We start from the raw sequence: 18768 nt of genomic DNA on the forward strand, positions 1-18768 counted from the left end.
ATACATGGGTGAAAGGAGTGTAGAGGAGCATACATGGGTGACAGGGGTGTAGAGGAGCATACATGGGTGACAGGGGTGTAGAGGAGCATACATGGGTGACAGGGGTGTAGAGGAGAGTACAGAGGGGTTTAGAGGAGTGTACATGAGTGACAGATGGGTGTACATGGGTGACAGAGGGGTGTAGAGGAGTGTACATGGGTGACAGATGGGTGTACATGGGTGACAGAGGGGTGTAGAGGAGTGTACATGGGTGACAGATGGGTGTACATGGGTGACAGAGGGGTGTAGAGGAGTGTACATGGGTGACAGAGGGGTATAGAGGAGTGTACATGAGTGACAGAGGGGTATAGAGGAGTGTACATGGGTGACAGATGGGTGCACATGGGTGACAGAGGGGTGTAGAGGAGTGTACATGGGTGACAGATGGGTGTACATGGGTGACAGATGGGTGTAGAGGAGTGTACATGGGTGACAGATGGGTGTACATGGGTGACAGAAGGGTGTAGAGGAGTGTACATGGGTGAAAGAGGGGTGTAGAGGAGTGTACATGGGTGACAGATGGGTGTACATGGGTGACAGAGGGGTGTAGAGGAGTGTACATGAGTGACAGAGGGGTATAGAGGAGTGTACATGGGTGACAGAGGGGTGCAGAAGAGTGTACATGGGTGACAGGGGTGTAGAGGAGTGTACATGGGTGACAGGGGTGTAGAGGAGCATACATGGGTGAAAGGGGTGTAGAGGAATGTACAAAGGGGTGTATAGGAGCGTACATGGGTGACAGGGGTGTAGAGGAGTGTACATGGGTGACAGAGGGGTAGAGAGGAGTGTATATGAGTGACAGAGGGGTGTTGAGGAGTGTACATGGGTGATAGATGGGTGTAGAGGAGTGTACATGGGTGACAGAGGGGTGTAGAGGAGTGTACATGGGTGATAGTTGGGTGTAGAGGAGTGTACATGGGTGACAGAGGGGTAGAGAGGAGTGCATATGGGTGACAGAGGGGTGTAGAGGAGTGAACATGGGTGATAGATGGGTGTAGAGGAGTGTACATGGGTGATAGATGGGTGTAGAGGAGTGTACATGGGTGACAGAGGGGTAGAGAGGAGTGTACATGGGTGACAGAGGGGTGTAGAGGAGTGTACATGGGTGACAGAGGGGTGTAGAGGAGTGTACATGGGTGACAGAGGGGTGTAGAGGAGTGTACATGGGTGACAGAGGGGTGTAGAGGAGTGTGCACCCTAAAGCACAAACTCACACCGCACACGCGTGTGTGTTTATATACATATATATATATATATATATATATATATAAATGTCGAAAAAAATGCAGCACTACTTTACCACAGTAGGTGGGTGCCAGCTCCTCAGGCTCGATCACAGCCAATTGATAACTTCAAAAATGGTGCGGCACTCCAAATATCCAAAAAATAACTATTTATTCCACATGTCAAACAGTGCGACGTTTCAGCCCCTCTTGCTTGCATGCACACATACATAAACAGACCTACACTCATATAAATATCAATACAAACAAAATGAAAAACTTTATTAAAACTTTTTTGGGGATTGGAAGCTTTTTTTTTAGATTGGAGGCTCCATTATACATACACTGTACAGCAATCATACCTCCATTATACATACACTGTACAGCAATCATACCTCCATTATACATACACTGTACAGCAATCATACCTCCATTATACATACACTGTACAGCAATCATACCTCCATTATACATACACTGTACAGCAATCATACCTCCATTATACATACACTGTACAGCAATCATACATTCAGTATACATACACTGTACAGCAATCATACCTCCATTATACATACACTGTACAGCAATCATACATCCATTATACATACACTGTACAGCAATCATACATCCATTATACATACACTGTACAGCAATCATACATTCAGTATACATACACTGTACAGCAATCATACCTCCATTATACATACACTGTACAGCAATCATACATTCAGTATACATACACTGTACAGCAATCATACATCCATTATACATACACTGTACAGCAATTATACATCCATTATACATACACTGTACAGCAAGCATACATTCAGTATACATACACTGTACAGCAATCATACATCCATTATACATACACTGTACAGCAAGCATATCTCCATTATACATACACTGTACAGCAATCATACATTCATTATACATACACTGTACAGCAATCATACCTCCATTATACATACACTGTACAGCAATCATGCATCCATTATACATACACTGTACAGCAATCATACATCCATTATACATACACTGTACAGCAATCATACCTCCATTATACCTACACTGTACAGCAATCATACATTCATTATACATACACTGTACAGCAATCATACCTCCATTATACATACACTGTACAGCAATCATACCTCCTTTATTCATACACTGTACAGCAATCATACATTCATTATACATACACTGTACAGCAATCATACCTCCATTATACATACACTGTACAGCAATCATACATCCATTATACATACACTGTACAGCAATCATACATCCATTATACATACACTGTACAGCAATCATACCTCCATTATACATACACTGTACAGCAATCATACATTCATTATACATACACTGTACAGCAATCATACATCCATTATACATACACTGTACAGCAAGCATACCTCCATTATACATACACTGTACAGCAATCATACATTCAGTATACATACACTGTACAGCAATCATACATTCATTATACATACACTGTACAGCAATCATACATCCATTATACATACACTGTACAGCAATCATACATTCATTATACATACACTGTACAGCAATCATACATCCATTATACATACACTGTACAGCAAGCATACCTCCATTATACATACACTGTACAGCAATCATACATTCATTATACATACACTGTACAGCAATCATACATCCATTATACATACACTGTACAGCAAGCATACATTCATTATACATACACTGTGACTGTACAGCAATCATATATCCATTATACATACACTTGACTGGATGGGATTTTAGATACATCCCTTCCTCTCTAACCCACTCTTAACCACGTAACAACCCCTTCTCCCAATAGAAAAGACACTGACACCTGCTGTGGGAAAATTGGGCCGTGTGGCCCATTTATTTAACAAACCAATAAATAACATTTGAATATTTACATATAAACATAACCAAACTGGAGGGCACTCCCCTCCCCCAACCGGATTTGTGCAACACGCTTCTTACCCCTGGCTGCAAGCCCCTGGCCGCGAGCCCCTGGCCCAGGGGCACCCCGGTAACCTTCCGCACAATCCCTTGAACTCCTGAGGCCCAGAACCACCACCAGGAGGCCCAATTGAACCATCTCAAACATTTATCTTTCAAACTACTAACTCCCCCGGGACCCTTTCACATGCCTCCCCCTTATCAGAATCCCACCCACCAAGCGTTTAAAAAAAGGGCGGGCGGGATCTTCTTCTCGCTTCTACACGCCGACTGGTGAGTACCCTCCCCCCCTGGGGCAACCCCCTATATACACTCCTCCCCCTCCCCTCCAGATGACCTCTCTTTCACCCCACTCTCGAGCCACCTGCTACTGTCCCTTAAAGGAGCAGCAGCCATTTAACCCTTTAACCCCCATTCTCTTGAAATATACCTCTAACCCCATTAACCCTTACTAACATCTGTGAGGGCCACTAAAACCCCCGTCAAGACGCCACTACGCCAGGGGTTCCCCCGCTCCGTTTGCTCCCATGACTGGATGGGATTTTAGATACATCCCTTCCTCTCTAACCCACTCTTAACCACGTAACAACCCCTTCTCCCAATAGAAAAGACACTGACACCTGCTGTGGGAAAATTGGGCCATGTGGCCCATTTATTTAACAAACCAATAAATAACATTTGAATATTTACATATAAACATAACCAAACTGGAGGGCACTCCCCTCCCCCAACCGGATTTGTGCAACACGCTTCTTACCCCTGGCCGCGAGCCCCTGGACCAGAGGCACCCCGGTAACCTTCCGCACAATCCCTCGAACTCCTGAGGCCCAGAACCACCACCAGGAGGCCCAATTGAACCATCTCAAACATTTATCTTTCAAACTACTAACTCCCCCGGGACCCTTTCACATGCCACAGATGAAAGACAGTGACACCTCACTGACCTTCATCCCGCCACACACGCAACGCCAGCTCAATACCCCCTTGCAAGGCCAACGCCCACAAATCCATTCCAATGTCATTTAAATGAATACCATCAGGATCCAAGAATTCCCAAGGCTCCCCCTCCAGATCAGTGTGCCTCACCACTATCCCCCCATTCCTACGAACAAAACGACCCACCTCTTTGTTGAGCTTGACCCGAGCCTTATTCAAGCGATCCACCGACCTGGCGTGCCGCCACACCCGCCGAGCCACCATGTCAGACCAAACGAACAACAAACCTGGAAAGGTAGATTTTAGCCTCAGAATGTCAAGCTTAATGTCTCTAATTAACTCCCGTGACGATCGAAGGCCCAAATCATTGCCCCCAGCATGCACCACCAAGATGTCCGGGTGGCGGTCCAAAGAAGCGTTGAACTGTACCTCAGGGAGCACCCCGCACCACAGCATGCCACCAATTCCAATCCACCGCAACACCGCCAGGTCCCTCGAAAAACCCAGCTGCCTCCCGTCCCGTCTCACCGCAGCCCGGATCGCCCCCCTCCGAACATAGGAGTGACCAAAAATCCACACCAAGCACGGATCACGACCTGAAAAACACAAACAAGAAAACATAGCAAGCAAAATAACCCACGTAACATAATCATAACAGATGGGGACGAACATACAGACGAAAACGAGCAGACTCCCATCGCCCAATCCGCCGAATCACTTCCTCACCCATCCCCCACCGGGCCGCCTCAGTGGCGGCCCCTATTCTAAATGAATGAGAACTGTAATCCCCAGGATCTAGCCCCCGTGCCTTCAAACATCTACGGAAAACAGACACAAATTGAAAGCGCGAGAGAGATGACCCATCCCTATGCACTAAAAAAGATCCCATACCATCCGGCCTCACTGACAGAAACGCCCGCACGCATCGCACCGGGCACACCAAGGACCCTGGCAAATCACCTAGAACCACCCAACAACCCCGACCTCTCAGATCAGTTTTGGACCTGCGTAAAAAACAACTCACCCCCTCCGCCTGCAAAATCACATTCCCATACAACAAACCCCCAACCACCGATCTACTCTGAGCCACCAGTTCCGAAATTCGAAAGGCCCCAAAAAAGGCCAACACAAACGCCACCCGAAACAACAGCACCTCGTAAGCATCCGTGCATTCACACTCCACCCGTTCCACCAGGAAACCCAACAAATCAAAAGAAACCGGGCGACGCCTATCCGGCTGCGTACCCCCCCTACGGTATCCCATAAGGGCGCGACGCACTAAAAAATGCTTAGTGGCATCCCCCAGGCCCCGCACCAAAAACCAAAACGCCAGAGCTGACATACGGCGTGACACACCCGAAACAGACACCCCCGACTCAAACTGCATCCCCACAAAATACAGCACCACAGTCACCCAGTCCTCAGTACCAGCACACACACCCACCCTCTCCAGTAACACCTCCCATTCACCCCAAACCTTCGAATACGCAGACCAAGTGCGAGCACTCAGTGACCTCTGAATCAACTGCGCCGCCGCTCCCAAACCACGCTCCACAGCCAATCGGGGCAAGGGATCCCGCACCGCTCCGCCTCCGGTGCCAGCACGCGAAACCTGTCCCACTGTGAACGAGAAAGAGAATCAGCGACAGAGTTGACAACACCTGGAACATGTACAGCAACAAACTGCGCATTCAACAACAATCCCCGCAGAACCAAATGACGAAGCAAGCGCAAAACCGGCGGAGAACTAGAAGTCTGATTATTAATCGCATGGACCACCCCCATATTGTCACAACGAAAACGGACCCTCCTATCCCTCAGCCGATCCCCCCAAATTTCCGTTGCCACCACAATAGGAAACAGCTCCAACACAACTAGATTAGCCACCAAACCCGCCGCACGCCAAGAATCCGGCCACCCCGCCGCACTCCACTCCCCCTGAAAAAATGCCCCATAACCTACCGAACCCGCTGCATCGGTAAACAATTCCAACTCAGCATCATCAACCACCTCCGCCATCCACATGGACCTGCCGTTGTAAACCGACAAAAAGGAATCCCACACTTCCAAGTCTGTACGCACCTCCCCAGACAACCTAACATAGTGATGCGGAACCGTCACCCCCGCCGTGGCCAAGGACAAACGTCTACAAAAAACCCTACCCATAGGTAAAATCCTACAGGCAAAATTCAATTTCCCCAACAACGACTGAACCTCCTTCAAAGGTACCCTCTTACAACGCCGACACTGCTGCACACACTGCCTCAAATCCGCCAACTTATCCTCTGGCAAGCGACACTCCATACGATCCGAATCAATCATTATACCCAAAAACTTCACCACCGTGGACGGTCCCTCCGTCTTATCAGGAGCTAACGGGACCCCAAAACGCTGCGCTACCGCCTCCATAGTATGCAACAACACCGAACAAATCCGAGAGCCCCTGGGCCCCAAAAAAAGAAAGTCGTCAAGGTAATGCAGCACAGAGGACCAGCCGGCCTCCTGGCACACCACCCATTCCAAAAAACAACTAAAAGCCTCAAAATACGCACATGAAATCGAACAGCCCATTGGTAAACAACAATCAACATAATACTGACCCTCCCAACAAATTCCTAATAAATGAAAACTACCCGGATGGACCGGCAACAAACGGAACGCCGATTCCACATCCGTCTTGGCCAATAATGCCCCTTGTCCAAACTTCCGAACCCACCGCACCGCTGCATCAAAAGAGGTATATGTCACCGCACACAAACCCTACTCAATCCCATCATTAACCGAAGCCCCAGCCGGGTAAGACAAATGATGTATCAATCTGAACTTGCCCGGCTCCTTTTTAGGAACCAGGCCTAGCGGTGAAACCACCAAATCCGCCAATTGCGGGTCCGGAAAAGGACCCGCCATCCTGCCCAACGCCACCTCACTTTGCAGCTTAGCCGTGACCACCTGAGGATGACCATAAGCCGAAACCAAATTGCGCCCCCCAACCCCCTGCGCAACTGCCGAACTGGGAATCACAAAACCCAAACTAAAACCCTCCTCCAACAAAACCGCCGCCGACCTATTTGGGTACTGTCTTAAAAACGGCCGCATCACGTTCACCCTCACTGGAGTCGCCCCGGGACGCTGAAGCCTCAGCTCCCTTTCCTTTCCCACGCTTAAAACATCGGGAGAAACTGTGAGCCCCCCCCACACCCCGAACATTCATGCTTAAATTTACAATCTGAGAGGAAGCGGCAATGCCCTTCATTATACTGCCAACAGCAGCCCCGACGCGAACCGGCCGACTGTCCGGCCGCTGAGAAACCGCCGGCCGCCCCCTGAAAGGGCTGAGACCCCCCACGAGGAGCGGCCATAAGTCGCATCCATAAACTTATGTCCTTATGATCCCACCTCAAGGAAGCCCGGACCGCCTTGCGCTGACGAAAATGCTCGTCATAACGCAGCCACGCCACTCCCCCATACACCCGGTATGCCTCACCAATAGAATCAAAATAACAAAAAAGCGCCGAACAATGTTCTGGTGCCTTCTCCCCAATAACACTCGCCAGGATAGAAAAGGCCTGCATCCAATTAGTAAACGTGCGAGGTATCAGCCGATACCGCCGTTTCTCCTCCTCCTCCTTCTTACTCTCCTCCGGCTTCTTCCTATCTAAATTAAATTTTTCCAACGGAAGCAAGGAGAAGATCTCGACATATTCGTCCTTCCAGATCTTCTCCTTCACTTCCGGTTTCAAGTGAGCCCCCAGGGGCCCCTCAAAACAGACATACACTTCCCCTTTCGCGGAGTCCGCCATACGGACATCCTCCGCCGCTGCCTTAGCGACCGCTGCAGCTCCCGCAGCACCTCCACCCACGGCCGATGCCACCACCGACCCGCCCCCCGCCGGCGCCTCAACCTGTACTCCCGCCGCCGGAGCAACCCACACAGGAACTGGGGAAGCCCCCACAGCCGTACCCCCAGGACGCCCAGACAAAACACTCATTAACTGTGAAAGCAAAACCCGCAACCCCCCATCCCCCGTCACATTCAAAGGAACAGGCCCCAACCCCAAATCCCCAGAGGACTCACCAGGCTGACCCGAAGCCGATGCCCCAGCAGCCGCAGGCCTGGGCGTCCGCTCCCTGGAACCGCCGGCCGCACTCCTGTCATCCAGCGCTGTTGAAGGTCCCGCCAAATCCACTCCAGGCTCCCGCCGACGAATGACCGCCTCACCGGCCGCCCTCCTTTCCGGATTCGCCAGCTCCTCTTCAGCATCTGCAGCACAATCAGAAAGGGAAGAATCAGAAGGAGAATATTCCCCAACTGCAGTTCCAGACCTGCCATGCCGACTCCTACCACCAGGTGGCGCCCTCTCACTGTAGCACTCTGGATCCTGCCGACCTCCAGCCAGCCCATCTTCCCTCACAGGCAGAGAGACGCTGACAGAAGATCTCCGAGCTCTGGCCTCCCCTGCACTCCCGGAGCTCTGCTGCTGTGCTGTACGCTGCTGGGCTGCACTCAGAGAAGGTGAGCCAGCCGTGTCCCTGCTGCCTCCGGGCCTCCTCTCCTCTGCAGACCTGGCCCCAGAACGCTGCCTAGAGCCCGACCCTGCACTGGACAGGGCCGGCCCTGCCTCCCCTCCTCCACTCTGCCGGGCCTCACGTCGGGCAGATGAAGAGACCGCAGCCGCCATCACAGGGGGACCGGCAGCTCCGGCCGTCCCCCGTTCACTCCTGGTGCCCTTCCTCAACGATCTCCGGCCTGACACCCCCACCTCAGGGACGGCCGCACCACCACCCGGGCCGCACAGTGGGGAAGGAGCGGAGGGACCAGCAGCTGCCCCCCCCTCCTGCATCCTCTGCCCTACGCCCTGACACTGTCCCCCGGGAAGCCGCACTGGAAGTGCCCCCACACACTGTACCTGCCATCTCCCGGGAAGACCGCACAGGGCTCAGGCACCGCCGCCTGCTACGGGGAGTGGGCTCAGGACTCAGACGCTCTGGAGCCCTGGATCTACGGGACCCGCGCCGCAAGCCAGGGAGGGGGCCAGCCTGCACCCCACTCCCGATCCCCAGGACCCCCCGCAACTGTTCCTGCACCCAAGCATTCCCATGAGACGCTGCAGCAGCCCGGAGGTGGGTGAAAAGATCATCCAGGGACGACATGGCACCTTCTTCTCGCTTCTACACGCCGACTGGTGAGTACCCTCCCCCCCTGGGGCACCCCCCTATATACACTCCTCCCCCTCCCCTCCAGATGACCTCTCTTTCACCCCACTCTCGAGCCACCTGCTACTGTCCCTTAAAGGAGCAGCAGCCATTTAACCCTTTAACCCCCATTCTCTTGAAATATACCTCTAACCCCATTAACCCTTACTAACATCTGGGAGGGCCACTAAAACCCCCGTCAAGACGCCACTACGCCAGGGGTTCCCCCGCTCCGTTTGCTCCCAGTACAGCAATCATACCTCCATTATACATACACTGTACAGCAATCATATATTCATTATACATACACTGTACAGCAATCATACCTCCATTATACATACACTGTACAGCAATCATACCTCCATTATACATAAACTGTACAGAAATCATACATTCATTATACATACACTGTACAGCAATCATACATCCATTATACATACACTGTACAGCAATCATACCTCCATTATACATACACTGTACAGCAATCATACATTCATTATACATACACTGTACAGCAATCATACATTCATTATACATACACTGTACAGCAATCATACATTCATTATACATACACTGTACAGCAATCATACATTCATTATACATACACTGAACAGCAATCATACATCCATTATAAATACACTGTACAGCAAGCATACCTCCATTATACATACACTGTACAGCAATCATACATTCAGTATACATACACTGTACAGCAATCATACATCCATTATACATACACTGTACAGCAAGCATACCTCCATTATACATACACTGTACAGCAATCATACCTCCATTATACATACACTGTACAGAAATCATACATCCATTATACATACACTGTACAGCAAGCATACCTCCATTATACATACACTGTACAGCAAGCATACCTCCATTATACATACACTGTACAGCAATCATACATCCATTATACATACACTGTACAGCAAGCATACCTCCATTATACATACACTGTACAGCAATCATACATCCATTATACATACACTGTACAGCAATCATATATTCATTATACATACACTGTACAGCAATCATACCTCCATTATACATACACTGTACAGCAATCATACATTCATTATACATACACTGTACAGCAATCATACATCCATTATACATACACTGTACAGCAATCATACATCTATTATACATACACTGTACAGCAATCATACATCCATTATACATACACTGTACAGCAAGCATACCTCCATTATACATACACTGTAAAGCAATCATACATTCATTATACATACACTGTACAGCAATCATACATCCATTATACATACACTGTACAGCAATCATACATCCATTATACATACACTGTACAGCAATCATACATCCATTATACATACACTGTACAGCAAGCATACCTCCATTATACATACACTGTACAGCAATCATACATTCATTATACATGCACTGTACAGCAATCATACATCCATTATACATACACTGTACAGCAATCATACATCCATTATACATACACTGTACAGCAATCATACATCCATTATACATACACTGTACAGCAATCATACCTCCATTATACATACACTGTACAGCAATCATACATTCATTATACATACACTGTACAGCAATCATACCTCCATTATACATACACTGTACAGCAATCATACCTCCTTTATTCATACACTGTACAGCAATCATACATTCATTATACATACACTGTACAGCAATCATACCTCCATTATACATACACTGTACAGCAATCATACATCCATTGTACATACACTGTACAGCAATCATACATCCATTATACATACACTGTACAGCAAGCATACCTCCATTATACATACACTGTACAGCAATCATACATCCATTATACATACACTGTACAGCAAGCATACCTCCATTATACATACACTGTACAGCAATCATACATTCATTATACATACACTGTACAGCAATCATACATCCATTATACATACACTGTACAGCAATCATACATCCATTATACATACACTGTACAGCAATCATACATCCATTATACATACACTGTACAGCAAGCATACCTCCATTATACATACACTGTACAGCAATCATACATTCATTATACATACACTGTACAGCAATAATACATCCATTATACATACACTGTACAGCAATCATACATTCATTATACATACACTGTACAGCAATCATACATCCATTATACATACACTGTACAGCAATCATACATCCATTATACATACACTGTACAGCAATCATACATCCATTATACATACACTGTACAGCAATCATACATCCAATATACATACACTGTACAACAATCATACCTCCATTATACATACACTGTACAGCAAGCATACCTCCATTATACATACACTGTACAGCAATCATACATCCATTATACATACACTGTACAGCAATCATACATCCATTATACATACACTGTACAGCAATCATACATCCATTATACATACACTGTACAGCAATCATACATCCATTATACATACACTGTACAGCAAGCATACATTCATTATACATACACAGTGACTGTACAGCAATCATACATCCATTATACATACACTGTACAGCAATCATACATTCATTATACATACACTGTACAGCAATCATACATCCATTATACATACACTGTGTCTGTACAGCAATCATACATCCATTATACATACACTGTACAGCAATCATACATTCATTATACATACACTGTACAGCAATCATACATCCATTATACATACACTGTACAGCAATCATACATCCATTATACATACACTGTGACTGTACAGCAATCATACATCCATTATACATACACTGTACAGCAATCATACATCCATTATACATACACTGACTGTACAGCAATCATACATCCATTATACATACACTGTGACTGTATAGCAATCAAACATCCATTATACATACACTGTACAGCAAGCGTACCTCCATTATACATACACTGTGACTGTACAGCAATCATACATCCATTATACATACACTGTACAGCAAGCATACCTCCATTATACATACCCTGTGACTGTACAGCAATCATACATCCATTATACATACACTGTACAGCAATCATACATCCATTATACATACACTGTACAGCAAGCATACCTCCATTATACATACACTGTACAGCAATCATACCTCCATTATACATACACTGTACAGCAATCATACCTCCATTATACATACACTGTACAGCAATCATACCTCCATTATACATACACTGTACAGCAAGCATACCTCCATTATACATACACTGTACAGCAAGCATACCTCCATTATACATACACTGTGACTGTACAGCAATCATACATCCATTATACATACACTGTACAGCAAGCATACCTCCATTATACATAAACTGTACAGCAATCATACATCCATTATACATACACTGTGACTGTACAGCAATCATTCATCCATTATACATACACTGTGACTGAACAGCAAGCATACCTCCATTATACATACACTGACTGTACAGCAATCATACATCCATTATACATACACTATACAGCAAGCATACCTCCATTATACATACACTGTACAGCAAGCATACCTCCATTATACATACACTGTACAGCAAGCATACCTCCATTATACATACACTGTACAGCAATCATACCTCCATTATACATACACTGTGACTGTACAGCAAGCATACCTCCAATCCATTAATAATGGATTGGATGTATGATTGTTGTACAGTCACAGACACAGTGTATGTATAATGGATGTATGATTGCTGTACAGTGTATGTATAATGGACAGGGCTATCTTTAATTTTGATTGGACCCTGGGCAAGCAATTTTTTTTTGGGGCCCCCCGCTCCCCCACCCCCATCCCACACACACTCGGGATCAGTACAGGATCAGTAATGTAATGTATGTACACAGTGACCTCACCAGCAGAATAGTGAGTACAGCTCTGGTGCATAATACAGGATATAACTCAGGATCAATACAGGATAAGTAATGTAATGTATGTACACAGTGACCTCACCAGCAGAATAGTGAGTACAGCTCTGGAGAGAAGGTGTGTTCTGCTGAGCTCCAGAGTTTCCCAGAGAAGCAGTGATTTTCTTCCACCCCTCACCAGGTGTGTGGCAGACACCTGGGTAGGTTTTCCTGCTATGGAGCCCCGGGAAGCTGGGGCTTCATCTTGCACCCCCCCCGTTCTCGGCTGGCGGGGTGTGCAAAGGAAAATGCAACAGCCAGTAGTCAGGATGGGGTGAGGAGATCCACCAGGGTCCACAGCCATGTGGGGCCCCCTCCCCCGACCTCAGCTGGGAGCTGCAAAGCTTCCAGCAGAAGCTCATCCAGGCAGCGGAGTGGAAAGTCTGCATCTGTTTCCTCAGAACCCCAGCAATGGGGGGTAAAGGGGCCCAGAGAATCCCTGGCCAGCTTTGGGTCCAAAATCCAGGCCAAGATGGCTCAGTATGAACAGCTCGGAAAACAACTAAGAGGCCTCAGAGAGGAGCTGAAGTTTGCAAGACTGTTGAGACCCAATTAGCTCCGAGCAGGCTATAACTACCCCTCCCCCTTACTACAATAATTAATTAAATAATAACTGACACAACAACAATTCAACTTTTCCGTGGGTGGGGATCGGCCACAGCTTTATTTATAAAATTACTTATATAAATAACAATTTAACTGTAACAAAGACACCGATTGGCTTCTTGCCAACCCGAGAGGTGCTGCCACACTGTCCTGTGTGGAGGTCTACCCCGGGTTGACCCCGCTTTCACCGTCTTCTTACCGCCAAGCTGTGACTTACAATAAACAGAGATACAAAAAGGGAGGGAGGGAGGGCAAAACTCCGGGTCCTGGGCAGATTGAGGGGGGAAGGGAGGCACCACAGCTATAAATACCCTGGGGAGGGCCCCTGAAAGCCCGGGAAACTATTAGACCCCTGATTGGTGCACTCCTTCCCCCCCACCCATGGGACATACCACTATAGTTAGCAACAGGTTTTTACAGGCGGGGGAGGGGGCTAAAAAACATTGCCTGTATATTTCTTAACCCCTTAACTGCTCACCAGTCAGGGGGCAAGCTAGTTATGCACAGCTTGCCCCTCCAGACTGTTGAGACCCAATTAGCTCCGAGCAGGCTATAACTACCCCTCCCCCTTACTACAATAATTAATTAAATAATAACTGACACAACAACAATTCAACTTTTCCGTGGGTGGGGATCGGCCAAAGCTTTATTTATAAAATTACTTATATAAATAACAATTTAACTGTAACAAAGACACCGATTGGCTTCTTGCCAACCCGAGAGGTGCTGCCACACTGTCCTGTGTGGAGGTCTACCCCGGGTTGACCCCGCTTTCACCGTCTTCTTACCGCCACGGAGGAGACCAGTTAGCCCTACACTGGGCTCCGACCCCCACCCAAGAGATACTGGATAGCCAACACCTGGGGCCAACTCAGCCCCCCGAACACACCCAACACATTTCCTCTCCAGGAAAGTCGCCCAACACATTTCCTCTCCAGGAAATTCGCCCAACACATAACCTCTCCAGGAAATCCGAGGTACCTGCCGCCAGGTCCTATGTTTTTGCATTTTATTTTATTTTTTTTATTTTTTTTGTATTCACTAACTCTTGTGTGAACTCATTTCTCAGACTCGCCCATACACCGAAGAGTGCCGCAGCACTCGCACCACCTTGCGGAAAGCCGCTCGCAAAACAAAAACACATGTGGAAAACATCAAACTGGGCGAAAATAGCAACGCAACATGCAGATCGCCCGCGCCCCACGCGCTGCGCTACCCTCTCCGGAAACTGAGCCCTCTCCGCCGACACCGACACAAAAAGAGAGCGAATCCCAAACTCACAACACCCCCTCCTACAAAGAGAAGCCAAAACCCAAAACAGACAATCGAGGGCGGGGAGCATAAAAGAAAAAGGGGGGGGGGAGGCCCCCACCGCAGTCCAGTCAACAATAGGACGACAACCGGAAAAAACAGTCATTCGTGGACCCTCATGCAGCACAAGCTGTGTGTCCCAGATCGCCTAAGCAATCTCGGACCGACGGACCTGAAAACGCACAAAATAGGCACCCAAAAAACACATCAGACACCCAAGTGTCATGGAAGGAGACGAGGAGAAAGAAAGTGCCCCATCCACCTAGCCCCGAAAAAGCCAGAGCAAAACCTCGGATCAGAAAAAACGACGCAAAAGCGACAACCAAAAATCCGACCCACAGCCGCCACCAAGCGACCCAAAAACTGATAGGAAAAAACGGTCGCCGACAGCAAGGCCACCCGCTCACGGGCCCAGCCCCTAGGTATACACCAACATCCCACCAACCGCAAAGCAGAAAAGAAAAATCACCCCCCGCCATGCGGCAACCTCACCCCACTGGATCGCAGCACAGTGGGAAAGCACCCTTTTTTTTTTTTGCACTGAGTAGTAGGTGATTCACACGAACAGGTGAAGATACCCAGCGTCACATACTAAAAATGTTAATTGGATACATGCAGAATACAGCCCAAATCTCGAACCTCCTTGGATAGGAGACACAGCAGTTAACTTATTTTATCACAGCCTATCAAAACGAAATAGGAAGTCAAACAGCAGAACCTTGTAGGTACAAAAAACAAAACCCCTATCCACAGACACATTTGGAACCTTCGGGACCCTCCTTGACTGTAGACATCCCGGCCTCCACACCAACCCCAACTACTCGCAAGCGCCTCACCGTGAGTGCGACCAAGTCGCAGGAGCCACTAAAGCGGACCAAGAAATACACCAATCTCCACGATGACCCACAGGCCGAAAATTTAACCACAACTGTATCACTCAGTCCTACCCCGGGACCCGAACCCGAGGTGGTCTCCCATTCCACAGCCACATGAGCAAACCTTCCGACTCCACCCGAGGGAGCAACCTCCGGAACCACTGCCAGAGAACGGGACAAAGCGTCAACACCCAATACCGACCCCAGGGAGTACAGCCGCAAAATAAACCTTATCTCCAAACAGCGAAGCACTAGGTGCAACAAGCCGAGCGCAGGAAGAAAGCCGAAAGAAAGAAATAATAACAGTGACAACGCCCCAAATGTCAGACCGACAAAACGCCCCCGATCACTCAAATCACACCCAAAAAAGAAAAGCATCACCAAATTATAGCGCAATCAAGCACAGGGGCCACGCCAACCCACACAGTACCGTTACAATCCTAGAACATGAACTGCCGAAGCAAGCACCCAAAGTCCCACAACCAACACCAAAGGAAAAAGCGCAAACAAAAAACCCAAGCATGGCAGAAACCCACTGACTACCAAGACACCCAGTAGTAAACCACCCTGCAGCACCACTGAAAAACCAAAACACCACACCAACAACCAACCAAACCAGCCACACCCGGGAACAGAGCGAGCTCCCCATGAGCTGCAACGGGGGACTGAAAGCAGGCCTGTCCACTGCATCACGCCTGAAAAAACCCCAACCAACCGGAACGTCAGCCCTTAGTGCACCAGGGGCACATATGCGGGGGCACAGATACCACACACCCTCGGCGGCCAGAGACAACCTGCAGGAAAAAACTCATGTCATTTCAGAGCTAGCGGTACTGCAGCAGAACTTTGCCTCTGACCGCCAGGGGGGTGTCTGCTCCAGTAAGGAGGGAGGGAGGAGAGCAGGGCAGGTCAGACAGGTACTGGTAGTGGGGGACTCAATTATTAGGGGGACAGATAGGGCGATCTGTCACAAAGACCGGGATAGCCGAACAGTGTGTTGTCTTCCTGGCGCTCGAGTTCGGCACATCGCGGATCGGGTTGACAGGTTGCTGGGTGGGGCTGGAGAAGACCCAGCAGTCATGGTACATATTGGCACCAATGACAAAGTAAGAGGTAGATGGAGTGTCCTTAAAAAGGATTTCAGGGACTTAGGCTGCAAGCTTAAGGCAAGGACCTCCAAGGTAGTATTTTCTGAAATATTACCTGTACCACGAGCCACACCAGAGAGGCAGCGGGAGATTAGGGAGGTAAACAAGTGGCTCAGAAGCTGGTGTAGGAAGGAGGGGTTTGGGTTCATGGAGAACTGGGCAGACTTCGACTTTAAAGGAAACAGATTTCTGACTATAGCTAAAGACCATTATCTGTCCCAAATGGTGCAGGGCCTGACCAGAGGGGGCGCCCTACTAGACTTAATATTTACCAACGTACTGAAACTGGCAGAGTAATTAATGTGCAAGTAGATGGACACCGAGGAAATAGTGATCATAATGTAATACATTATAACTTGTTCTTCAATAAGGGAATCTCTCGAGGGGCCACAAAAACAATGAACTTTCGAAAAGCAAAGTTCGATCAACTCAGAGAAGCCCATAACAATATAAAATGGGATATTGTCCTCAAAAAGAACAATACTGACACTAAATGGGAGACTTTTAAAAATATCTTAAATTTTCACTGTAAGATGTATATACTTTATAGGAATAAAAGGGTCAGAAATAAAAGAAAACCAATATGGATGAATAAAAATGTTAAGGGGGCAATAAATGACTAAAATAAAGCATTTCAGTTACTAAAACAGGACAGCAGTGAAGAAGCATTAAAAAGCTATAGAGAAAAATGTGAAATATGTAAAAAACAGATAAAAGCCGCAAAAATAGAGACAGAAAGACTCATTGCCAAAGAGAGTATAACTAACCCCAAAATGTTCTTTAATTATATAAATAGCAAAAAGGTCAAAAATGAAAGTGTTGGCCCTTTAAAAAATGATGAGGAAGAAATTATAAACGGGGATCAGGAAAAAGCAAATATACTAAAATTCTTCTCCACTGTATTCACTGAGGAAAATGAAATGCCAGGTGAAATACAGTGTGATAAGGTAAACTCCCCAGTACAGGTCACCTGTCTAACCCAGGAAGAAGTACAGTGCCACCTACAAAAAATCAAAATAGACAAATCACCAGGTCCAGATGGCATTCACCCCCATGTTCTAAAGGAATTAAGTAATGTAATAGACAGACGCGGAGGTGTTGAGGGGCATGTGTGGAACTCCGCTACTCCTTGCTGGGATTTGAATAGACTGGCCCAGACCCTTTCTTGTGGATGGAGAGTGGAGCTGAGTAAAACGATCAGACTTTACATGTGATGAATATCTAACAGTGCAGAAGCCGGTGAAACCATTGATTAATACCCCGGCAATATTCTGAACAGCAGCAGCCTCTTGCACTGGCCCCATGTGGAATGGACAATATTGGATGCCTGACTCTCTGCCTGGTCACTCCTCCTAGCGATTTGGAGAAACCGGGACTCATGGACTAAATTGAACAACTTGGTCTTAGCAGAATTCCTCTCTCATGAAATTGAACCCCTCCCTGGACCCAATAAGATCAGTGACTCTGGGGGGTGATTGCACTGTCTACCAGGGGGAGCGTGAAT

At 47.4% G+C, this 18768-nt stretch overlaps 1 protein-coding gene across 1 annotated transcript; it reads right to left on the reverse strand.

The window, feature by feature from the left end:
* Positions 1–3950: 3950 nt before the first annotated feature.
* On the reverse strand, positions 3951–9325 carry LOC130339806 (uncharacterized). Its single transcript, XM_056554096.1, has 2 exons — positions 8254–9325; positions 3951–4774 (listed from the first exon to the last, which is right to left on the reverse strand). Exons 1-2 carry the CDS (start codon positions 9017–9019, stop codon positions 4179–4181), a joined length of 1362 nt encoding a protein of 453 aa, XP_056410071.1. The 5' UTR covers positions 9020–9325; the 3' UTR covers positions 3951–4178.
* Between the last annotated feature and the right edge of the window lie 9443 nt (positions 9326–18768).

Source organism: Hyla sarda, unplaced genomic scaffold (genome assembly GCF_029499605.1).
Source record: "Hyla sarda isolate aHylSar1 unplaced genomic scaffold, aHylSar1.hap1 scaffold_553, whole genome shotgun sequence".
NCBI lineage: Eukaryota > Metazoa > Chordata > Amphibia > Anura > Hylidae > Hyla > Hyla sarda.